The sequence below is a fragment of the Pieris napi genome, chromosome 11, assembly GCF_905475465.1.
Source record: "Pieris napi chromosome 11, ilPieNapi1.2, whole genome shotgun sequence".
NCBI classification, from domain to species: Eukaryota; Metazoa; Arthropoda; class Insecta; order Lepidoptera; family Pieridae; genus Pieris; species Pieris napi.
Genome location: NC_062244.1, coordinates 4065802 through 4093086, shown reverse-complemented (window position 1 = coordinate 4093086; position 27285 = coordinate 4065802). Strand labels below are relative to the sequence as shown.

At 32.8% G+C, this 27285-nt stretch overlaps 2 protein-coding genes across 3 annotated transcripts in view; one reads left to right on the top strand and one right to left on the bottom strand.

Annotated features, from left to right (window-relative positions):
* Positions 1-27285, bottom strand: part of LOC125053500 (rabankyrin-5) — a 47675-nt gene that overhangs the window by 19672 nt on the left and 718 nt on the right. Inside the window, exons 3-5 of the mRNA XM_047654862.1 lie at positions 27000-27180; positions 26574-26674; positions 25013-25149 (exon numbers count right to left, since the gene is read on the bottom strand). Coding sequence (XP_047510818.1) covers positions 25013-25149; positions 26574-26674; positions 27000-27180 — 419 coding nt within the window. The remainder of the gene's footprint in view (positions 1-25012; positions 25150-26573; positions 26675-26999; positions 27181-27285) is intronic.
* On the top strand, positions 1195-13567 carry LOC125053501. Of its 2 annotated transcripts, none has more exons than XM_047654863.1 (5): positions 1195-1320; positions 5967-6123; positions 9952-10125; positions 10630-10783; positions 12418-13567. In XM_047654863.1, the coding sequence occupies exons 2-5, from the start codon at positions 6078-6080 to the stop codon at positions 12536-12538; spliced, it is 495 nt and encodes a 164-aa protein (XP_047510819.1). In that variant the 5' UTR covers positions 1195-1320; positions 5967-6077; the 3' UTR covers positions 12539-13567. The 2 variants fall into 2 exon arrangements, with proteins under 2 accessions (XP_047510819.1, XP_047510820.1); XM_047654864.1 differs by having other exon boundaries at positions 1195-1325.

Here is a 27285-nt window from a genome sequence, read left to right as displayed (position 1 = left end):
ACCCATATTAAAAAATTGTAATACATCATTTTGTTCTATCATTAATAGTTTTCGCAGCGCACACGATTGAAGGAAGTTTTTTGTTTATTTTTTTACACCTTGGGTTAGATTATTCAAGTTTTAGTAAGCATCCCTAATTTTTTTGAAAATGAAACATAGCCTATGTCACTCGAGAATAGTGTAGCTTGCCAACGGTGAAAGAATTTTTAAAATCGGTCCAGTAGTTTCGGAGCCTATTCATTTCAAACAAACAAAAAATCAAACCTTTCCTCTTTATAATATTAGTATTCTATCGATAACGAAAGTAATACCAAAGCGACTATACACTGAATATGAATTATCTTAAGATAAAAACAATAATTGTCCAAAAAGAAACAATGATTTTAAGGAACGCTAAATCATATTTTACTACTACAATTAATGATATATTAAATATATTTCGATGCAAAGAGACTAACTAGAGATGTAACTATAGTAGCTTTGGAATTATTAAACATACTAAGTGAGACTGCATGTTTTTCTTAATGTATCTATCCATCGTGGACCCCACAGGGATTGAATTGATAAATTGCACTCCCGGCTAGTTACAAGTAAAAAACCCAGTGGAAAAAAACAATTAACTATAAAATATAATAATTACCATCCGTTATACCTTATTCGGATTAAGAATTTATTGAAGAAAAACATTTATTATTAGATTATAGGTTAATTGATTATAATATCGATAACACAAGTGATAAAACTGTTCATTATTTATCTTTAATATAAGGCTTTTATTCGCAGTTTTATAGAATTTATACCGAGCAGTGTTTGCAGTGGCTATGTACGCAGCTCTCAACTCTGAGGAGGTCCTTACGAACCCCGGCTGTACACCAAAAAGATTTTTCTTCTATGTGCGTACTTGCATATATTGTGTAGGAAAAATTACGTCAGGAAACGGTAAAGGCGAGGGTCAACCACAAAAGCCACTTACTTTACTACTACTAAATTAACAAGACAAAAATCTGAGACCAAGAACTGTATCTCGACTATTATTTTATAAAGTTTATTTTGATAAAAAATTTACGAGATAAAAATCAACAGAATTCAAGCAAAAATGTTGATTACACATTAAAGCAACTGAGATGCCAGTACACAAAATGTTGTTAATTCGAGCAAGGTTCAAATTGCTTAGCCATCATACGGTCAAGTACACAATATTACGTAGTATGACACAGGTCTTGCAAAGACGCCAGTTGGACCAGTGTAGTCTTAGCCACGCACTGAGTCACGCGTATACTCGCAACGTTGTAGTGAAACGTTTTGTGTTTAAATCGTAAGGTAAAGTGAGTGTCTGAATGAGTCAAAATAAAGTGTTTTTACTTTTAGTCGATAAAGTGTTTCCTACACCTAAAAACAATAGATAAAATTCAAAGTTATAATTTTATTTACTTAACAATTTAATTAACTAAATAAAAAATTTATTTAAAGAGAAACACTAATATTTGAACAGCCGATATACCTAAGTCGGTATTTCTAGAGTATAATTATATTAAATTATGATTTGATAGAATTATAAATGTAATATTATTTAGTAGGTTTCAGTTAAAATTCCTGAACATATTATGACTGCTTGCTCAATAGGTTTTAGCTTGCCTAAACCACACCTACAGCTAACAAATCCATCGACCTCTAGCTACTTGCACTACACACACGTGTACATATTTAATAGAATTTATGTTAAAACGTTTATAACAATGATTTTGCGTAATACATAATTGTCTTTGAAAATAAAACTTCTCCGAACTTCTAAAACATTAGACATTTATTCTATATTCTATTCAGTTCCCGCGAAATTTTAATTAGACCAAAGAATTAATTTTAATAGACTATTAATTTTTGCTACTATTACTTTGTTAATTTACTGAATTTAGAACAAAATATACAGAGTAAAAATAACAATAGAGCAGTATTTATGGGTTTTCGTTCTGTTAAATTGGCATGAAATTAAAAAGTATACACTCCTCGTATTAACATTATAAACTCTTTGATTATCCCAATATCGTAATGACCGTTAAGTAGAAGAAATACAGCGACATAATTGTTGATTACAAAAATGTTGTAACTGGAACTTGGCACATCTAATGAACCGAGTGACCCGGTTGTGAAAAATTACTACTCAGCAGTTTTCAATCAGAACATTTGACTATTGTACTATTTTCATTTGATACTAACATTTATAGGAATTTGTAGTAATGACGCTTCGTTTTAATAGCTCGTTAACTCAAATGTATCATATGATAATTAAACTTTTGAGAAGTACCGTAGGAAATCACAAAAAAAATATATTTTCTCCTATTATTTCGTATAAAACTTACGAATAATAAAATGCATGCTTCAAGGACATTTTTGCCTCTTCATATATCATTTTATATGTAAGTAAAGCATATTTAATGTGGAATCATTATTGTTTCACCAGTTGTCATCTAATTTAACTGACACATCGATATATGAAATTAATCCTACTTCGAGAATTTTTCAATACAGTTAACAAGCGTTGTTGCGCAACTCGTCATTCAATATCTTCATGTAATACCATTTATGTTACACCAAAAAAAACTTTATGGGAATGTTTATCACCTGTCCTACCGAAAAGTCAAATATTTGCTTAATACGCATTCTACGTTATATTTACGCAATTTTATTTCCCAAATAAAACGTCGCTTGTTTTTCCATACAGAATAGTTAATGAGTTTTTAATATCACCATAAAGGTCAAATATTAACTATGTAAAACAATTCCATAAACTATGTAAAACATTAATTTTCAAATGACGCACGTCGAAATCACAAATTAAAAGTACTCGAAAATAATCGTACAGATTAGTTAATTTTTTCATTTGTAATTAAAAAACATTTAAAAAAAAAACAAGTTTTTAACAGAGAGCTGACCGATTACATGATCTAAGCCTCACGCATTAATTAAAATACGCAATAAATTGCCTAAATAAAGGCGCTCGCAGCGCCTGCCGTCTTGTTTTATATTACATAAGCCGTTAATCGGATTTATAAGTGAAAATTTTTGGTTTACGTTTCACGCGCACACATACACATCTGACCCCACACATGCTTGCAATAAAGGTATATGTAGTAGAATTTACCCTCATATTACGCCTTTAATGGGGGACTGATATTGACTTTTCCCTAGGCTTCAGCGTCTAGGTTTTCATGCATTTTTTATTTACCTATAAGGTCAAGAATGATTGCGACCTTCTAGCGTGTTTTGCAATCTAATTATAACATACTGATGTCATGGGTTTAGTTTATATTTAAATTTAGTTTAATTATGTCTAAAGTGGACTGATATCCCAAATAACCCATATATCACATCACGGTAATCTGACCACAAATATTTTGTACACTCATAAAACATGTAAACATTAAACCAAAAATATTATACCAATTTCCATTTGCTACTAAATGATCGATTTAAAAAAAAATGATTTACTATTTGTTTTACTGCGCTTTTTACGGATATTATTCTATTATCTGTGCCTATGGCCATCTATTGTATATCTAACAACTATTAAGCCATATAGACAACCAGTAATAGTATTTTATAATCAGGAAGAACATAAAAATACGCAAAAATATATCAAATTACAGGAAATAAATCTTTAAATATATTTAAAAAAGCGGTTAAGAAGGTTAACGTAAGAATAAAAATTCGTTAGGTAATCCAAGGCAATCAGCTGAGTGAAGTCACGAATCAATTAAATAACAAAGTATAGTGTGTCATTTATATCTATCTAGCGACTCTTCCTCACGACGAACAGCACAATACCTACTAAGGTATTTAATAGAAAACAATTCTATTTTGTATAGAAAATCAGACCCTTTGTGAATGTACTTGGATCTCGCATAAACGTTTAATTGGTAATCGTTTAGTAAATTCGGGCAGACGCATAGCTAATATCCTAACTATTGTTAGAAAGTGACACGCTAAAAAAAAATAAAAAAAAGTAAAACTATGTACAACTTACAAAAATTGTTAAAAAATCACAAATTTTTAGCGTTAAAATACGCACTCTCATTTGTTTACAGCAGCTAAAAATTTCCTCACTTAATGATCTAATACGTTGTACGAAATTTAGCAACTTTTAAACCGAATATTTCTGTATCAATTGCATGCATTTAGAAGCTCTTGAATTCGCCTGCCAAGGTAATAAAAAAAAACTCAGCATATTTTTTTTATGTAATAGGAGGCAAACGGCAGGAGGCACTTGATGTTAAATGATTCCGCCGCCCACGGACACTCACATTGCCAGAAGGCTCACAAGTGCGTTGCCGGCCTTTTAAAAATTGGTATTTTCTTTCTTGAAGAACAATGAGACCAATTTGTTCGGAAATACTTCAGTGGGCAGCTGGTTCCACATAGTGGTGGTGCACGGCAAATCTTAATTGAACGTAGATAAACACGGTAATTTTACTTGCTTCTTAGGTATTTAAACGTCAAAAATTACCATTTATATGTACGAATAGTATATTTACTTTACTCAAGTATTCTCGGTATTTTATTGTCTAGTGTTGTTCGTTATAAGCGATATTACTAAACACCTTTGAATCAAAAATTTCGAAATACCTTGATAAGACGTAACTGTATACGAAGTATTAAAAAAAGATTACGCAAGTCTCTTAAACCGGATTTAGGCCTCATCGTTCTTTTTTAGTTCAGTTCTTGCGAACTTGAACCCTAAGATGTTTGTTTGGAATTTATTTTAGTGCTTGTGGGATATTAAAATCGTTCTATTCGCTTCTTTACTGGGACTACCGGAGCATGTATAGAATGCATTTATAACTACGTTGTATACCTATGATAGAGGGGTACCTCTATGGAGCATGGGATATACATTTTTGCGCTACTTACAGTAATCATTAATTAGTAGTTACAAAAGAATTATATGCGTTGAACACTGAAGCCAAATAGGTGGTCATTAATAACTATAATAAAGAAAATATATCCCGTACTGTGCTTAAATTAAGGTATTATTCTATATATGTAGCGTCACTCTATTATGTAAATAATTTTACTTAATATTCTAATTAGTATATGCATTTTATTCACGGCTTCATCCATAAAAATGTAAATTAAAGGTTGGTTTAGCAGCTATTTAACGCAACAGCGATAATATTTTATTAAAAGTGTATATAACGAAACAAAAGGAAATCGTTTTAAACTAAATAATAAACGCGAAAGGGATTTTGTATAATTTGGAAATTTAAATTGTGAAATGTTTTGAGATATTTTTTTTTCCTTTTTGAATACCATTTGCTTACTTTCCTGTTTTCGCTGCGTAAAAAATTGAAAGTTTTGAGCCGGTCATGGCCTTGAGATTCAGCTGTTCGTCAAATTGCTGTAATTTATCATCATACAATCAACGCACGTTTTGACATCGATAGATCTAGGCATAAACAGATTACAATAACAAAAAACTCTTAAACACATTTATTTTTAAAATAAATTAAGGAAATTTGTTTAATTTTTATGGTATACTAATTAGGACGATTTTACAAAAACGCTTTCAATTAGAAAAAAAAATGGTCTTAAAATAATCATAGCGTAATAATAGTTTCAGCTTTTAGGCCTTTAGTTGTGGTTTATGACATTTTCCTTTGAATAATTGTAATGTAGAGGTAGGGTAAAACTTGCTGAGTTTCTTGCCCGTTCTTCTCAGAACAAGGCCTCCTGGTAGTTTTGCGAACGGATGGCATATTCTTGCTCTTTCGCGAATTTTTTAAATGTTTTTGACATTCATATGCAATAAGCATGCTCTAAGACGCATCTAAATTGAATAAACGTATTTTGATTGATTGATTGAGTTATTTGTGTGTGTGTGTGTGTTCATCACAAAAATAACTCAATCAATCAGATTGTGTGTAAAACTATAAAAATAATTCAATAACTAAGATTAAAATTATGCGTTTCAGGCTCGAACACGGGACACTATCAACGATAGGGTGTTTTATATGAGCTGCGAAGTTGCACAAATTCAAACTGGACCAAACACGGCGTCGGCACAGTGAGAACGAGTATCGACGATGGAGCAATATCTGGCCATGGTGACTTTGTCTCTGATTACAACAGGTAGGCTTTTGTCTAGTATACTTTGCACTGTAACGTGAAATATAACCTTGGAACTCATTTGAAGTGATTTAGACTTTAATATTGTTTTAAGAAATTAAAATATAAAGGTCGATTCAACGACTAACAACGATAATATGAACATATCAGAAGTTTTCTCGTCTAAGTTATACTTAGTTTTAGTTTTTATGAGAAATAAAATCTCTAAAGTTTAAGCTCAGTGGTGACCTGGTAATCTTTAAAATCCATATAAGTAAAAGCAGCAATATTCCGAATCAATCTTGGGTAAAATTATTGTCATAAGGGTAAAATCATTGTACAACGTAATTAACTTTGTTTGGCTAACCTAGTGTATAAATACTGAGAACACGAAGAATGACGCATATTATATTAGAATTAATTGAATTCGTGAATAATAGTTTTGGTAACGCAAGTTCCATAGAACAAATTCCTGATAATAAGGACTTTGACCTTAACAACAAAACAATAAGACTATAATACATACGACTATACGTTATTTTACAAAGTATAATTTTCTAAAGTTTTTAACCATACATAAATTCGGGTTATATACAAAATAGAGTTTTAAAGCTATAATAAGATTTAACAAAAAAGAATACCAAAATATACTATTTATTTTGAATTCGGAAATGCAAGAAGTTTTTACATCAACATCATTTGCATAGCTGTAAATAAATAAATATTGAAACATAAAAAAAATTTTTGCTTGATGCTATATGTCTCATTAGAATAGAATATTACCAGGCTTAAAGAGTAAAAGAAAGATTCCTTAATTACTAAGGTTATTCCGTTACGGCCATGGAGAGTTAAAGACATACTTGAGAATGAATAGATTTCCTGTAATTATTTTGTAGAACAGTATTCATTTTATATGACAATGAATTATAATAATTACATGGGAGTAAATTGTGTCAAGTTTGTTCGTAATTTTGTTAAATATATACCTTTCTTTTTTCAACTTGACACCAATATCAAAACTAAATAATCGAAAAAAAGGTTTACGTAAAAATTTTATGTCATTCAATATGTAAAAATAGTTCTGAATCATACGTGATAACAGCGCATAATATTTTAAAATAAAACACGAACAACATCTGAATTGTAATTCAATGATGCGGCTGAGGGGGTGACTCACACGCTTAGTAAATATGGGAATAATAGGACCTAACCACATCCATCATTTGCATATACGTGCCTGTGAAATGCAAAATTACTGACCTGTCTCTTTCAACTATGTTTTTGTTTACTGATTTCAGTTCTTATAAACGCCTATAAAGCCTTTATATACGATTGTAGCTAATTAAAAGGTGCAAAAAAAATTACATTAAATGACGTAGATTTCGTATTAATCTAATTAGATTGTCTAACAACACCGCTAAATAAGTCATAGAGGATAAGAGTAAACAATGCTATAGGAGCAGCTACAGCCAGAGATCTATATCCTGGTGTAGGATCTCTAAATTCGTAACACAGATTGATATATCTCCGCCCTCTTTCCATACAAAGCGAACCAGCCTTTCCCGCAATATACATTGACTCATTTGTATCACATCGCGCTTCACTTTCATCGATAAAAGTGTACTTGGTTACTAAACGTGCGATCATTCCTCTTGTTCCATTCCTTCGTTCAATTAGATATTTTCGCACCCAGCCTTCGTTGTATATTTTATTCAAACTCTGTACACCCCATATGGTGTTAACGCTGTCAATACCCTTAATGTTACTAGACAAATTGTGTTCAGATTTTTCAAACATATCTCGTTCAGTCGGCTCTATACCATCCCAAAATACTGGCAAAGAAGATAAGAAGGTTTTTTTCTTTGCGAAAGAACCAGACAAAATTTTGTTTGAATGATCAATAATGCCACAATATAACCCTGTTTCTAAAAAGAATGGTGCTCCTGGTGAAAAATTGCATACCACCCTGATATTTCCTTTGACACTTTCTCCATAAGCACATCCTATTTTTAAAGTTTTAGCCCAAAGTAATTGAACAGTGTTAAAGGTTTTAACAGACGTACGACCGCATTTTATATCTGCTTGTTTAATATTTTTTCCAGCACTCCAATACCATACATGAAGACATCCGATAATAGGTGATACAAAACATTCCATTTTAGGTGTACTGTAAGAGAAACGAGATAGATTTAAGTTATACGAGAGAATGACTACTAGAAATCTATCATAACATTACCAAAAATTACCAACGAAAAGCAGATTGGCTTCTTAAACAGCAATAATCTGAATATTTAGTACATTCAAGATGTGATACTGTTTGACCATCGAGCGCGGAACAAGGTGCTGGTCCCGGAAGACATTGACGTAACCAAGCTTCGGAGATCTTTTGCAAATCGTAATCATAATTGATTTCTTTCATGTTGGCTGCCGGAGGCAAGTGAGAATATCGATCTGATTCACCACTTGCAACTCTGTTTCTCATCGAGTTTATGGTGTTAACTAAAGCAATTTGATCTAAAATAGACGGGACTTGTACAATATATCCTTTCTCGCATAATTTTGATAAATTATCACCAGGAAATAGACAAAGAGTGTGGTCTCCATAACAAGGTAGCACGCCACACCAGCGATTGGGTAAATCGTTGGTCGATGAGCTGGGTGTTTTATAAACGGTGTCATTATAACCAGGATCAAAAACATTTTTTAAACGTCCCCCGAAAATCAAGAAAACTTCAGCGGTTTTCATTCTCTGTCCTAATTCACCGTACAAAAGCGGTAGTTCCCAACAGGGATAATTTTCCGGAACATACCATACTTTTTCATCATTATCCCTTGGGATATCGTATAATACACCCGATGCTGCTGCTGGTCCTAGGTTGTAAAATTTAACAGCATGTTCTTTTAATTTTTGAGCTTCAGTCTTATTAATGGTCGTTTGTTTTTGATATAGCTTAGACGCATTATCATTCCGTAAAACCTTCGATTCAGCATTATCATCATACACGTACACATAATCTTTGAAAATATTAAATTTCGACACTGAATTCGAATAATTTTGTACGAAAGAATCATTTTTAATGGATTTAGCACGTGAATGATAATATTGTACAATGGGATTTTCATTAGATATTGACTGAATCTGTGTACCCGACGTAGAGAATGCTGAATATTTTACTGATACATTATTGTTGTCGGGATTTGTTATGTTTGGAACTACTCTTACGTCTTTGATACCAAATCTACGATCAACAGTTTGATTAATATTTAAATGATCGTTATTTTCTTCCACATTTTCATCATCATAATAATCAACATCCACACAGTAACAACACGAACTAATTACAATAATTACGGATAAATTATATAACTTCATACTATCGACAATTGAACGTAGCCTTCTAGATAATATTGTCACCTTTTTATTTTATGTTATTTCTAAGTATGTTACTTTTAAGTATGAAACTTCGGTAACCTTTAATGCCGTAAGCAAAACCTTTATTTATAATCATAACTCAGAGACATTCTGAGAATGCTCTTCCAGCATGTCCGCCTATGCGTAATATGAATCAAAACGTGGGCGCGAGGAGCAAAGCTCTGTGACTCATCACATTCAAATAACAATAACAACCTTCATATGTATAAAACTCATTTGTATTAACCAAACTCGTTATTGATTTTTAGACACTCATTTTTCTTAATAATTTTTGAGGGTTGTTTTATTACAATTACGTTAAACTAAATTCCGAAAATGATTTTAGTTCTTGTTCTTGTCCTATTCACGAGCCCATTCAAATGATAAAGATGAAACTCGATTTTTGCATAACCGTTAAATGTTTTTTTTTTAATTTTCAGGTGCATCTGCACTGCAATGTTACCAATGTTTAATCAATCCTCAACCTGGGGAATATTATAATACAACGAAGAGACTGTGCGTGCACTTCGATTACTCAGACAAATTCATTGTTGACTGTCCATTCTCTACAATGTGTATGAAGAAGGACTTCTATCTTGATATTCAGAACGGAGGTCAGTGAGTAGTGTAGATAGCATATAGTTATTACTAGTTACATAATATATTAATTTATATGTTGATGGCAACAGAAGAGTATGCCAAAAAACCTTTTATCTTTAACCATAATGCATCAAATTCGGGGATTTAGTTTAACCGTAGAAAATATATATTATGATTATTAATTTATAACAAATAGCATTTAAATTATACTTGCTCGCATAAGACAATACAGATTCGTAAGATATATAAATAAGTGTAGACATATAATGCGATGGTAGCTATTAATACTGCGGTTTAAAGGCAATCAAACTCCCATAGTGTTATAGGCCGCTAAGCACACGCGCTGCTCAAACGTTTAACTTAACGAAATGATTTCATTTAGTTAATAGACTTTATTTATTGTGTTTTAAGAAATGTAGTCTCCTTGTAAATCTGTATGCGCATCAGGCCAACTTGCACAACTGTTTACTTAAATCGTATAAAACATAAAAATTTATTCGATTCAATTATGACTTCAGTGAGAATAAACGCCGTCCTTCGCGATTGCGCTCAACAGAAGAACGAATACCAGGATTACAAGAACGGCAAGTGGTCTCCGAAGACTGAGGTTGTGGAGGCTTACGAAGAGGGTTGTACGTCCGACAATAGAGGAGATAAAGCTGTTGTCAATAAGTGAGTTACTAAGAATATATTTATGATACAAACTAAAATTGTCAGAAACGATTTTATTTTGTAACCGTCATTCTAAGAAATATATTTATTAATTACTTAAGATATCATGTGGAACATGGTGTAATGGTTGCAGCTCCTTAAAAACATTGTGTAAAACAAAACCCTTGGCAGTTCTTCTCTTCCGTTCTATGCCCTTGATTTGAGAACTGGCAGTAATTGTAAAATTAGTAGCATTTAATATATATTTCTTTTTTTACGTTCATAAGTGTACATTTTGTAACCTATATGAGCAAATGATTTTGATTTGATTTATCCCAGCGTAACCGAAAAGCGGATGCCTTTTTAATTCAGGTCCAAGTACAGTTGGCACAAGTTTTTACATTAATAGGGCACATGGGCTATAAAATAATGTCTGTGTTAATATTGAAAAGGTGCAAACAAACGTGCGAATACATTGAAGGTCACGCATGCAAGGTTACACTGACGAACATTAACTATACGGTTGCCAACACTATTCAAAAGGTCATTTACATAAAAATACACTGCATTTTCCAATTAACGATGCCCGTACATGCTTCAATTAATTTTCTTCATATTTCATGATACAGTCGACTCTCGATAATTTGACACTCGTTAATTTGAATCTCTCGATATTTGAAAAATACTCGATAAATTGAATAAAATCAATGATAATTGGTCCCTTCGGTCATTTGAAGTTGAAAAAGTATTATCTTGCTCGCCAACATGCGATAATTTGAAATCCGTCTTCCCTACTCACTATAATTTGAAGCGTTTATCATGCACATACCTGTCGTTTGTTTACATACATGCACAGACTTGTCTTGATAAAAATTTGTGAATAATTGTTATAATAATTGTTAATACATAATAAGAATATAGAAATAATAAGTAACAAATTTTGATCAAATTCTTATTTTCTTCAGTCGCCCCTCCCCCTCGTGGTTATTCAAACACTTATTATTTGAACTCTTGATAATTTGAAATTTATCTCTGGTCCCTTGAGTTTCAAATAATCGAGAGTCGACTGTACTACATTAGCTTTATTTAATTTTGAAGAAAAATAAAAATAAAATATGTTTATTATGGAACATAAGATACATGTATCACTTATTCCACGTCATTAAATTTGAAGGCATCCCTACTCATCGGCAAAGAAGACAGAGGGTGTAGGCCGAGAGAAAAAGCCGGCGTAAAAAACTCTCGGTACTCTTTTAAAACAGCAAATCATCAAACAACACTTATTTAAAACAAATCTAAGCTCAAACAAATCCTTTGCAATTTTGATCAAATTATTATTTTTATAACGTTCGCATTAGCTTTATCATACGATCAAGTAATAATGTTATAACTTGACCTTTATATACTCAAGGTTGGGAGCTGTTTAACTGAGTAATTGTAAACTTGCAATTTATAAAGGTTGTCACAATAAATATGGCAAAACCTAAAAATAAATTTATATATCAAATATTGATATGGGTATAGGTAAAATTAATTATGAGGTTCTGGCCGTTATTATACAAAGAAAATCGGTACAGAATAGAAAAACTCAAAAATTAAATTATGATTTTTTTAATTCTTAGTTTTCGTTATGAAACATGCATTTTTTCTTTCAGATATTGCTACTGTCGCAGTGATCTCTGCAACTCTTCAAACACAAACCACGAGGGATATACAGACATAATGGGAGTAATTGTCGTATTTAATTTAATGAAATACATAAATAGTCTCAGGTAGTCATTATAGGGTTTAGACAATTAAAAAATGCTTTGTGCCAAGCGGCTACCTCAAACTGGAGTCATTCCTAGACGCTAACTTAGAGCTTTTTCTAGGTAAATAGAATTATATGCTATCGGCATTGCACAAATGTATGTAAAGCTTTCGGCTGGCCGACCTTTATGGCACAGTGGTCAAAGCGGGTTGCTTCAATACATGTAACTTGGAGACCCTGGGTTGGACTTGCAGAGAAACCAGATTTTTTGGACAGAAGACAGAGCAGACAGTAGCACAGATAAACTATGAATCTTAAATAATGATTAATGACATCAAAAATATCTTTTTCCTATTGGGTTACGGATAAATTTTTGGCATTAATACATGTTTAGGTCGACTGACCTATACTTAAATAGGGAAGTCCACAAGTGCTTGTGGTTATAGAATCCTTACAAATATGCAGTTTGGACACATTACTAGGAAAATCGACAAACATCAAACGGCTCCCACACAACTACATACCGGCAAATAAAAAAAACCAAAAGCAAATGAAAAAGCTATAAATCGGACTAACATTTTTGTACTAAGCAAGAAAGACCTCTCCCAACGTGCCGATAGTTTAGTTGGAAAAAGTGTTAAATAACTAAGTGTTTAATTAAATATGTAAGTTAGTAAAAGAACGCAAATATGCGTTATGTGATACTCGTTATAGATGTAAATGAGGTTATGTATATTGTAGACTAATTACACTTTTAAATCAATGTCACTTAGCACGTCCTTTGTAATTTTATGCTTTAAATTAGTAAGTGAACAAATTTTTACATTAATGATATAGAACGAATTATATACATTATTATTAGTATTACAACTAATAATTAAAAAGATCCAGAAGATAAACCAACGATAAACGTGTCAGAGAATCAAATTGTAAAGCTTAAAGTATATTTAAAATACTTTGTTGTTGGAACTTTAAAAATAAGATTTCACTAGACCTTAGGACAATCTGTTCGTCTACATAAAACCTATGTTACACAATATAAGTCTTTGATCCGATCCTTGTTTCATTATTTTTTGATGATTGCGATTAGATAGACTTATGAATTTTGTGCAAAGTTTGAATTCTTGAATTCGATATGTTTGATAATGTGATCGGTTGACTTATTTAATAAATAAAACTATTTCGGTCTTACAATTGTTATACATTATTTGTTTTCTTCAATGGGATTTATTAGATAGATTTAGAGCAGTGTTGGCCTAGTGGCATCAGCGTGCAACTCTCATACCTGAGGTCGTATGTTCGATCCCCGGCTGTGCACCAATGGACTTTCTTTCTATGTGCGCATTAAACATTTGCTCGAACGGTGAAGGAAAACATCGCGAGGAAACAGACATTTCTTAGACCTAAAAAGCCGACGGCGCGTGTCAGGCACAGGAGGGTGATCACCTTGCCTATTAGATTTAAAAATGATCATGAAACAGATTCAGAAATCTGAGGCCAAGACCTAAAGACGTTGTAGCGCCAATGATTTATTTTTATTTCAATGGGATTTATAAACGGCATCTGTTTCATCAGCAAAATTCATTCAATGGTGCTATGCCAGGGTTCAATCATACCTGTTTAGACCGGTTGAAAATCTGCACTGGTACTTATAATGCTATCTTAGCTGTTTTTATTACCGAAATTAAAAAATACAAAGATTCCTCTACTCTTTAAAATAACCGCTCAAAAGTGTATGTTACACAAACTTGGAAATGTCATTGCAATGAAATCATTAAATATCTTTTTTTTTTTATATAATAGGTGGGCAAACGAGCTTGCGGGACGACCAAAAAGGGTAGTCCACGCAGCCCATAGACACCCATTTTAGTGGGTGCGTTGCCGGCCTTTGAGGGAGGAGTAGGCTCGTTTTTTAAAAATTTGGAGGTCGTATCTCTGAGGGAAGACCCCCCCCGGGAGCCGATTCCACAGTTCGCTAGTTCGCAAAAGAAAATGCCTAGTGAAGCGGACCGTGGAAGACCTCCAACCATCAAGATGATGCTGGTGAAATTTAGAGGTCGTTCGGCTCGTACGGTGTTGAAAAGAGGCAGGAGGGATCAACCCAAACAATTCTTCAGAACACTCTCCGTAATAAATTTTGTAAAAAACGCAAAGAGACGCAATGTCTCTGCGTAGCGATAGAGAATCAAGCCGATCAGTAAGACATTGGAGATTGACAATTCGACAAGCCCTTCGCTGAATTTGGTCAAAAGGAAGAAGCTGGTATTTGGGAGCACCGGCCCAGAGATGCGAGCAGTATTCCATATGAGGTCGTACTTGAGCTTTGTAGAGCTGCATACGTTGCACCTCAGTGAAATACTGCTTAGCCCTACCCAAAACACCCAGCTTTTTGGAAGCCAGTTTGGCTTTTTCTTCCAGATGACTGCGAAATTGGACTTCTTTCGAAATGCCAACCCCAAGGATACTGAGGCTGTGTGACGAACTAAGGAGAGCGCCTTCAAATTGGGGAGATACGACAAAAGGATCTTTCTTGGCAGAAAACGAACAAACCTGAGTCTTTGTAGGATTAAACTTAACAAGGTTGTTACTACCCCACACAGAAACCTTCTCCAGAATCGACTCAATTTCGAGAACAAGTATGTTGCGACTCTCATCGACTTCAGATCGAGACATGTTCGGATGGCCGGAATATAATGTGTCAATGGTGCTGTCGTCTGCATAGCAATGGATGTTGTCGATATTCAACAGGTCATTGATATGCAGAACGAACAGGGTCGGCGAAAGGACACAACCTTGCGGAACGCCTGCATTGATGGGTCTAGGATTGGAACACGCTCCGTCAACTAGGACTTGCTTATAATTATAAGCAGGCGCTAAAAAATATGATGTCATTCATACCCAATTATTATATGCTCAGACAAATACGTCACTAAAGATATGACGAATTATCATGTCATCCGTGACTTGAATTAATTTTAGAGGTGTCTTTGCAGGCTAGACGGCGATGTAAGAATCTATTATGTACTATATCTGTAATTAATGCTCATCATTTTAACTTTATATAACGACAACCACTGTAGAGCTTGTTCAGAAACCGGTAAAACCCGAATATTCTAGTTACGATTCCAGGCAATAATTGTTTCTGCTTGGTAACATACTCTTTGTTCCTACCTACTTCTATTTCTATTAGTATATGCACTAAAACGCTTTTCTCGTGAAATATAAAAAAAAAATTTCAATAACAAAAAGTAAGATAATTAAGGGACAATAAATATCAAGTGTCGGTTTCCTCAGGACGAGGTGCGTAACCCCATACGAGGGTCATTGATTCGTGAACTTTGGCGAATGTGTCATATTATATTGTAAGCCACATGTTAAAGACCGTAAGTATTAAATTTATAAAAGAATTTGTTTAAATCCTAAAAAGTGTTTTTCTTTAAGTGTTGCCAGTACTATGTTATTAGTTTTATTAATCATTGCCACCAGGCATTCTAACTAACTGTGTGCGAAGAAGTTTGATCCGCCTTCCAGTAATCGGTAAAAAGCTATAAAATTATACTCTGATTTTTAATTCCGTAGATTCTGCTAGCTATAATTTTATAACATGTCAGAGATGGAAACCCTTTTTGGCCGGGCACATTTTTCAATTTCAATACGAGTCTATACATACATTTTATTGTTAGTTAATGTATTCATTTTATTAAGTGCGGTGCTCCACATTAAATGTGGTTTAACGGCGAGTGATAATTACGTCCCTTTTCATCACAAACAGTAAAAACGCACAAATAAAGATTACCTTTTTTTTTAAAGGTTTACTAAACCTGGAATTAGTAGGCTGTGATGACAGCTAAAGAATACAATAAAGTAATTAAAGTTAATTCGATATATTGTTCGTGATATTGAAATATTTGTTATTTTTGTATTAGGTCTGTTGAGTAAGTAAAATTTAGATTTACCTTTTTGTAGGTAAAACATAAAAAAGACGTAGCATTTTTTTTGATTGCCCTCAAATAAGTAAAATTTGTCTTATTTCGGTGGAGAACTTTTTTAGTAGCAACACTTATGAAATGTCATAATTCTACGGAATAAAAAAATAGAGTATAGATAGATATTATTTACACGTCAAGTTAGGAGTGTGATTGTTAGCATTACGCAACGTTATTACTAAATAAAAACGGTAACCATAGCAACAAATACCGTAATAACTTCAGTTCACGTATTATATTAAGAACGTCAATGTTAACATAATTAATTGGAATTCCGACGATACATATGACGAAACTTAAGGCTATACAAACGAAATTACAAAAATTCTTTTTATTCTAAAAAAATCAATAAAAGAACTGTATATAATGGCCTACATAAAAAATCGCTAGAGTGCCTGCATTATCACATGGTCACATTTTATTAAGAGGATGTGGACGCACTGATAACCGTTTCACAAGTACAATTATTGCAAAATTACGACTTTATACTTATTAGAAGTAACAATAAAAAAAAGTACTAATTCAAAATGCTCGTATCTCTCATACCGATCTCAATCCTTGTCTTGGAACAGACTTTTCCAAAAAATAATTTAATCTTTTATTATTATTAAACCATAGTCCATGGAGCAAACATAATTAATTCTACGCGATCAATTTAAATAATGTATATACGAAGTAGAAGTAGAGCCATGTTGGCCTAGTGGCTTCAGCGTGCGACTCTCATACCTGAGGTCGTAGCTTCGATCGGCTGTGCACCAATGGACTTTCTTTCTATGTGCGCATTTAACATTTGTTCGAACGGTGAAGGAAAGATCGTGAGGAAACCGACATGTCTTAGACTCAAAAAGTCGACGGCGTGTGTCTGGCACTAGAGGCTGATCACCTACTTGCCTATTAGATTTAAAAATGATCATGAAACAGATTCAGAAAACTGAGGCCAAGACCTAAAGAGGTTGTAGCGCCACTGATTTATTTATTTATATAAGAAGTATTGTTCTGGAATTGAACCTAAATCAGCATTAATTTTTATATATACGATTCTATTGTTAAAATACGTCTATTGGTTTATTATATAGTGGGTGTTTGTCCTCATGTGTGGTCCTAATAAAATAATAATAATGTAGTAGTCAAAAGCGTAATTAAATTAAATCTACTGAAATACACCATTCTAAGAATTAGTTCTGCAACAATATTGGTTACAGTGTTGTATATATAATTCTTCTATCGGTTGTATAAAAATGGAATCGAACTTGGCACACTTGCCAAAAAATGTTTTGTATTATGCATATTAAAGTCGTGAAGTGGTACTTTGTGTTTAGATTTAAACATATTTTTCTATAGAACAGAAGGCAAACGGACAAAAGGCTCATCTGATGTTAATCACACTGGGGGCATCCAATGCGTTGCTGTACTTTAAGAAATATTACGCTCTTGTAATAAAGTAAGAAAATAAACTGTGTGTCATGGTTTCGTACGAGACGAAGGACCTATATATCAAATTCGTAGCTAAGAATATATATAGTGGAATCTCTCTCGAACTTCGTTAAGTCGAAATCCACAGTTAGTCGCAAAAAAATTGCCATAAATACGTGGTATCTCGAAATATTTAGACTTTGTAACTCGAACAAAATTTTATTTTCCTATGAAGTATTGATAATACATATTTATACACTATAACTCGAATTTCAAAAAGGAGATTCCGTAAGTCGTAGTAGTACAGTTTACTTGATATATATATGTAATTACATTTAGAAATCGCGCTTCTGTAAGTCGCAGCAGTAGCCAGCAGTTAATCATATGTATCTCGAAGTTCTCGAAGTCGAAAACTCGATTTTTTTGCATTTCCCTTGACATTCGAGTTATAGAGATTCCACTGTATATAGTACGTTATAATATTTTCTACTACAATTATTGCTAATAATGATTAAATTAAATTTAACCCTTTCAGTAACTGCTAGTTACCTACAACATTTTATTATCTTTCTAATTACTGTAATTGTTCCGAAGAGTTCTAAGTATTTACTATTTGTTAATTTCAGCCTAATTAAGTGCCAGTTTTGACCTAAGCGCACTAAATGGCCAATTAATAAAGCCTAGTAAAAATCAAATATTGTCTAATGAAATAATATCTAATAAAAAAAACAAAAATTTTATAGACATCAATTTTTAACAAAAATTATTTTGCAATGGATAAATAATAAATCAACATTGGTAATTAGTAAACATAAAGCCAGATTTACTCCGTGTAACCAGCGTAGTAATAATTGCATATAAAATAATTCTACAATTATCACTGTGTACTATTATCACGATGACGTATGCTGCGATAAAAAACAAAACAAGCAAGCAACGACATTCGTTTTCGACCGTCAAAAGTTTAGTAAAGCGCCGGCGCCAGAATCGATCGGGTGATTCACGTGAATAGAACCTTAGACAAGTGCCGTACCAAGGTTTCCTTCCTGTGATGATTCAGAGATTCTTGTGTTTCCAAACCACATGGACCCATTAGCACGGCGCGCGCGACCGCGTATGCCAGTGCATAAACGTACTTTTATAATTAACTGAAGAGTTAGTGTATTGAGTGTAAAATGGAGTTAAAGTTGTATTATTTGGTGTTCACATTTTATTGGAAGAGTGAGTTTTTTAATACATTCGGCAGACGTTTTAGACGCGTTACAAAAAACTTGGGAAGTGATTGTGACTAGAATATTTATATTAAATCAAACTTCCTATATTTTATTGTCATACTGACCTTGTTTCATTTATTAGCATTTAATTTACATACCAAAATTTTAAATCAAACATCCTCGTGAACTGTTTTAGATATTGTTTATGTATACATATTATACATACCTAATTTAATTATATTTACATTTTTTATTTTGAATGGTACGCTTTTTTCAATAAACTGCGCCTTTTAAATTATTTTTTTGTTTTCCCAAGAATCAAACCCTACACACATTGAATGAATCAAGTGACTATTTAGGCAGTGGTTATATTTGTATTGAGCCAAAGCGTAAGACGCTTCGGACCCGTTAATATTTATAAACACGCGCGCTTTAGAATTGTTGTATTATTATAATTCTTGTATTATTAATAAAACAATATCAAACATTTCATGTCGGATACTAAGAGAACCAATGATACAATCAGCCATTGCCAAATAAATACGATTAAATTGTGTGTCTCAGACATCATAAATAGTTTCCAAAAATGTAAGACAATAAAACAATTAACAAAACGACATTTTAATTGCGAAATAAATTATGACGGGGGCTAGGACATTTAAGATTTTACGAATCTTCATGTGCGATACAAAATTATCTTTGAAGTAAGATTATCTCAATCTTATCTTTGATATAAACATATGCACATGAAATTTATGGACATTGTATTTAATTTCTTTATGCCAGATATAGAATATTATAGCGAAATAATTTTTTCGAATATAAATTTCATACATAGTTTTTAGAATTAATTAAGTCTGTCTAGTTATTATTGAATTTTACTAATACAATACTATTTACAATACAACAGATTAGCTGCAACCAAGTGTCATGCATTTAATTTAAGCATTGATAATCACATACAGGCATTTTATAATGGAAAATGAATACATTAGGCGGTTATCGAACCGGCTTCCAATACATTCGTGGCATAGATTAATCGTTTATAAACATTAACATCTGGTCTAAGTCTAGGAACGCCAAAATTGTTTTGAAAGGTCTAAACATCTTTAAATTGTACGATTTTCTGATTTTCGTGGAATTATTGGATCAGGACTACTTAAGTAGATTCAGAGGATTCCATTTCCAGCGGAGAGCTTTTGGCTTCGTGTGTAGTGGGATTGAGTTAGTTATTAATAATTAAATCCCATCAGTAGTTTTCAAGTTAAAAAGTTAAAGATAATTCCAATAAATTGAAAAATATTAAATGCGTGTAGCAACTAAAACAATAATACAATTTCAAATAACAACTTACATCAATATTTATAAAAAATTATGCGATAGAACAGAACAATTTGTTATTTCGATGTGTATTAATTCCTTTAAATTAATTATTCAAAGTTGGGGTTTTACAGATAAATATAATTGTAAATCCAACAAATTTCCTTGTTCCAGCATTAATGATATCACTCGTAGGAATTATTATACAGATAATGGCCATATGTAACTCTTGTATGTGTCAATTTTAGCGTATTTATTGTAAATTACTATAAAACTAACTGTCTATGTCTAGTAAAATATAATCAGATATTTTAAATTATTTTACTGAGAATCGAATACAGCAATACCCAGCACTTCTGGTATACTGTATATAGTCAGTTAATTTAAGTGCCTTTGTAGCCAATTGCCCAATTAAAGTTAAGTAAGCTAAGTATACTTGTAAGCATTATATTAAAAATTTTAAAAGATTTGTTTTTCAGTGACGTCAGCAATTCGATGTTACGTATGTGATCCTGAAGAAACCTATGAAGGAATCAAGTTATGCGAGAATTTCGACTATGGTGATCAGTTCCTACGTGAATGTGAACATTCCAACATGTGCTTTAAACGAGAGACCTCATTAGACTTAGGAAACGGAGGTAGGTATTAGAAATATTTAATTCGACGAAGTATAGACAATAAACAGCAGACTGTCCTGTCTAAAAAAGATAATTTGTTCTAAAACACTAAATGAAATTTTAAATTCAAATCGTAACATTAATTGTTCACATAGGTTGGTACTTTAAAACTAGACGGAAGATTTTGCTAAAACACATTTTTAATCCGTCCCGTTTTTATTTTAGTTTCTGTGTAATGTTTATAATATATAAAGTGCAGGAAAGTAATATGTATTAAAAGATATTTTAATCTTATTCAAAGTGTATTAAAATACATTGCTTCATATATAAGGCCTTATATGTAATCTTTTGCGACACGCTTTAAGCATTTTCCTTCGCCTAATTCCCTTATGTAGAAGGCAGACTAAGTTTAAAACATTTCAAAATGGACGAAAGCGTAAACGACTAATCGCGCCAAAACTATGATACTGCAAGGTCAGGTTTGACGTTTAATAAAATACAACCTTTTGGGTCTGAGCCTCTTTTCGATTCTGTATCTGCTTCGTGACTGACACACGCTTTGAACTTGTTGGGTCTAATGCCGGTTTCGTCACGATGTTTGCCTACGCCGTACAAGTAAGAGTTAAATGCGCACATAGACAGAAAACCAATTGGTGCACAGACGTGGTCCGAAACTACAATATCAAGAATGAGAGTAGCACGGCTCTCAGTAAAAATAAAACCTCGAAAAGGTTTAAACAAAAAGCAATGAAATTTTAGACCTCCCAAAGACAACACACAAGCGGCTTTGGTTAGAGAATATATAAAGAAATAGGTCAACTCATTTCATATTGAAACAAGTAGCGACATATGACATACTTAAGGCATAATTAGCATATTTCAATAAATCGTTACTGTAAAGCACTTCATATAGTCATCTGGTACAAAACTGTATCGAGTTTCTCTCACATATGTTTTACATTCCAGTTTAGCGAAATAGCCTACTTTATAAATGAAACATAGCACGATATAAAATTGTTTTAGTCATGATTGCCTTGTCTGGTGTGTTACGTACATACATGTGAGGGGCAGACACATTTTGTCATATATTTGGTACTGATATTTCCTAATACATTGTCGAAACCATTTTGGTCCCTGTGTTTCGGAAAGAATGGGACGCATACGAGTACTGAACAGGAGTAGGTGTTAAGCACTTCTGTATATACTTTTGGGACTACAAAGAACTGCTCTTTTCTTTAACATTGGTAAAGCCTCTTATAATTGAATAATATTTGAGTATGATGATCTAGTCGAGTCTTGCAAGCACGTGTTCTTTTGTAAGCGTATGCTTGTCCAATAGACTCTTGGAATCTAAGTCATGACAGTAGACTTGATTCAAATCATGTGTATTCAAAATTTTGAGAAATAATATAATTTTTCCATTTTCAGTTGACAGGTAAAATTAGCTTTATTGTATGTAAATGACGGGGTTTAGGTATGGTTTTATTAAATACTAAGTTAGTCACTGACCTAATAATACATTCGGATTTAATTGGCATCCGTTAGTAAATATTTTGAATCAAATAATTTCCTGTTCGTAAATGCATCTTCAACGTACAAAGTGATTGATTACACATAAGACAGTGATTTCTTTCAGATTGGTTTCTATTTAGCTTAATACTTATAAACATTGAAGGAAAGATAAAAAGAAGCTCTATAATTCGTCGACCACTGAAACTTCGCTTTTGGTGGCTATTAAATATTTTATAGCCGCGACGGCATGGGTGGGGTCGCAGTAATTAATTTGAATATGTTTTGGGTATTTTAATTAAATGGATGGTAAATAATTAATTTCTTTTTAAAACCCGCTACACAGTTTCACATCCTTTATACATCGAATAATAAATACAACACTTGTATAGGCGCTAGGCTATTTTCGTAATTGTTTCATTGATTCCTTAAAACAAGAAAATCGGCGTTACAAACCGAAGAAAACCGATCATCAACCTAGGCGCTATGCTCCTGTGCATTAACCACTAAACTAAGGAGGCGTATATAAAACGTATTATAATAGTCCTGGTCAAAAGGCGATTCCATAATTTACGAAGTTTTTTCGTTTATTTATATAATGGGTATTTGCACGATTACTGACAAATGCGTGCACTGACTTGACAGGTCCACTTAATCTGTGTGGTTCTTTCCTCAAAAGACCATTTCAGACTGCAATCTACATGGTCTTCACATGATCTGACCAAGATTATGTCTGGACTTTAAAAGAGACTGTGAATTCTGAGTTTGTTTCGGCGTTTCTTCTCAGAGTAGTCAGATAGGAAACGTCGAACTCATCTAGTTTAAAAAAAAATATGCTTGATGTGTAAAAGTGTTTGTACAAACCTACTTACAGAAAATAAATCATTTATCATTATCATTTGTTTTTCAGTGACAACCAGATCCGTAACAAGACGTTGTGCTGCACAAACTCTGAGTGGAGATCAGGAGAAAGTTAACGGAAAATGGAGACCTAGGGACACTATTTACGACGTCTACGCGGAAGGTTGCGCCGAAGACCCAAATAGCATAGACAGACCAACGAAGACTATTAACTGTTACTGCCGCGGGAACCTATGTAATAACTCGCTTAGGAATCAAATAGGCTTCATTATTTTACTACCAATTTTTTCCTTAATAAGCCAGTCTAGTCTAGATTAGTCATATAGCTTTATTCAAGGCTTGAAATGGCTTTTTAAAGTTTTTAATTATGTCAGATAAATGTTAAACGCACAATATAGGCAGCGGCACGTAAGTCTAGCGCTGGCCGATACGTGAAGGGGATTTCGCGCATGTGAACTGTCGCGCGGGGGACGGAATGCGACTGGAGAGCCAATCGAAACTCTTCATTCCGCTAGCCCCCCTCAGGTACCTTATTTTTTACTTCTGCGCAATAACGGTCAGCGCTAGAGTTTCGTGCCGCTACTTGTATCATATATCGTAAATATATTCTTTATTGAATAGCGTTCTTTGTCGTGTCTATTTCAATTGTTTAATCGTAAACTAATTTATCGAAATATATAAAGTTATGATTTCAAGGATTTTGTTGAACTCTTTTAATATGAAAAAAGAACCATGAGCATAAGATCCATAGAAAATGTTATTAAATTTCGATTGTTTGTTTTACCTTGTCATCGAAAAATAACTAGTCATATATAGAAAAGTTAATATATAAATACTGCCATAACGATATCAACATTACGCTTATTAAATGTGTAGTAGAAATATAATATTTTACTCTCTGATTGTAAAAATCATTCCAGTTTATATTATAGTCTTAATATTTTTTGTATATATCACGTACAGTTTATAATAATAAATAATATATTTTTTATGGTATTGCGTTTTGTCTTTGTTGCCATGTAGGAAACATCAATTTACAATTAAAAGATAGAATATTTGTTGTATTCTAAAAAAGAGAAAAGATCACCTGTCTATTTAGCGATCGAAAAATCGAAACATAGAAGAAGTAGAAAAAAGGTGTTTCAATTCATGAGCGCAGTAAAAAAGTCCTAGTTTATCGACACTAAAATATGAATTATTTCCAATATATCTAGATATTATCTCTAAATAACCAACATCAGAGACCTTTCTGCATTCTCACTTTCCGAGTCTCTATAACAATAAAGACATTGCTTATTTATTATTTGACGACTCATTGGTCAGGTGTTTAGTACCCCTGACTGCGAATCCATGTGTCCCGGGTTCGATCCCCGGCTGAGACGAACATCGATGTGATGAGCATTTGGTGTTGTGCTTAGGTCTTGGGTGTATAAATATGTATTTATATGTCTATCTATCTATGTATGTATATCCGTTGCCTTGTACCCATAACACAAGCTTCACCAGCTTAGCATGGGACTCGGTCAATTGGTGTGAATTGTCTTTAAAAAAAAAAAAAAATGCTTATAATATCTACTTACATTTGCGTGGTTTTCCACGAGGCATAAGAATACAACGTCTTCCCTTAACAACCGAACAGCGCCATGCAACGGTTGTGGTGTTTTACTCTTCAACATACGGTAGAGGAGGGCTGACGACATGTGGGCGAAGTCTTCGCCTAAAATATAATGGTATGTGAGTATTCGTGCTATGTATCGGAATATATACTGCAATTACTAACGCAAAACGCAGGAGATTTAATAAGAATAACAGCTGAAGTAAATATATTTAAAAAAAAACAATTTATAAAGTACTTAGTATATGAATAAATGGGGAAAGTGTTGCTGAGGCTAAGGTTTTTGTTATATTACATAGTAGTAAACTATTCAAGGGAAACGGTAGGAGAACACCAGTCATGGGGACAAACATGCTTTATTGGTGGTTATGCCATTAAATTGTAGCTTATGTGAAACGTTGGTACTTTCAACACAGCGCCATCTGTTAGAATTGTGACTATTAAATAATTAACAAATATTGCGGGCTTAAATTGAGATGTAAGCTATCCTATCTTTTAAGTTAGATCAAACTGCATACAGTATGCAAATATGATTGATATCGGTTCGGTAGTTTAGGAGTCCATAGCGGACAAACAACGTGACACGTAATTTATATATATTAAGATATGAAGGTTTATGAATGACTTAGATATCTATTAAGTGATCTGCACCGGATTAATTACTCCCAGTCGCGAGAGGATTCCGACTTCATTATTGAGTTGTACCGCGCGGTCCTAACGCTGCAAAATCAGCGCTACAGAAATTGTAACAACTACATCGAATTTGCATATAAAAACTTCGAAATCGGCAGCGCTATCGCTGTTGGAAGTTACACAGTACAATCAATGTCCTTATCATTCTGTTAACACTCAGCAAATGAACAAAACAGTTGTTTTTTTTTTCAAATTAAGACACCCTTAAAACAACTGTATTGTTTGCATACATAAATAAGAGTACATATATGTTTAGTGAACTATCCAATGGACGCTGTCATTTTAAAATATATTATTCTAATAATAATATGTAAACACTTATTTTGTGTTCTTGAAATAATTGTAAAGGACATGCAATTGAAAGCCTTAGGGTCTGTTTCACAATGTACGGATAAGTTCTAAATTAGCTATTTATTACTTATTGGTAGGATAAACACTATTGTTGCGTTTCACGACTGTCAGATAGCGCTATTCGTCACATAAAGTCCATCATAAGTTATGAGTCCGATGAAGTTTCAAATAGCCCAATGTATCTTCCAAATTATTATTATTTATGTTGCATAGCTATTTGGTACTTTATCCATACATTGTGAAACAGACCCTTAATCTACAAGATTAATATTTAGAAAAATAATCAACATACCTCTTTTTACCTACTTATATCTTTAACTTTCAATAGTAAACTCACTAATAAATTTATAAAAAACCATAATTAAAATTATTGTTTCTTTAACAATGTTGTAATTGTTTCATGATCAATAAACAAAGTTAACTATCACCAAGAAGATTCTATCAATTATTTCAAAGCAATGTTATTTGTAAGAAAGAAGTACCTGTGAGGTCATCCCAATGTGCAGAAATAAGGCCAGAGCAGTGCTCCTTAAGAGCTGTTGCTGCTATTTCATCTGCAGCTGAATAAAATTTCACACAAGTTCTGAAAAGAAATTACATGCTTCTAAATACAGCTAAGTGTTTTAAGTCAAGACTTGTAGTTGCTTTAAGTTCCCAGAGTATTTTTTTATTATTTAGTAATATGCATATATAAAAACTATTAATGTAATAAATACATCTGCCTCATGTCATTGTGAGGGGGATTTTACTTATATTATCTATGCTTTAAACGGCCATATTAATAGGCAGCTGGTGTTATTTAATATTTTTAGGTACTAGTGCAGAAAACTTCAGGACACACTTATAGAAAAACTATATTTGTTTTGGGGTTGAATATAAAACAGGTTGATTGTGATACTTGAAATTACCTTACACCAACAGATGCAATTAATGCCTGTTCACACTTTCCAACAAGACCATACAATTTAAAGCTGGCTGCCGATTTCATCAACTGAAGGGCAAATAATTCTCCTCGGGAGAGATCTACAAGGTCTGTATATAACCATTTAAGGAGAGCAGCACCAACATCGTCTGGCAAAGATGACCAGTCTGAAAAATAAATATAATCTAGTGAATATAACATTTATATTTGCTAGATTTTATTTGAGAGCATTTGTAGGAATATGTTATTAGAAAAGAGAACAAAAGTTATTT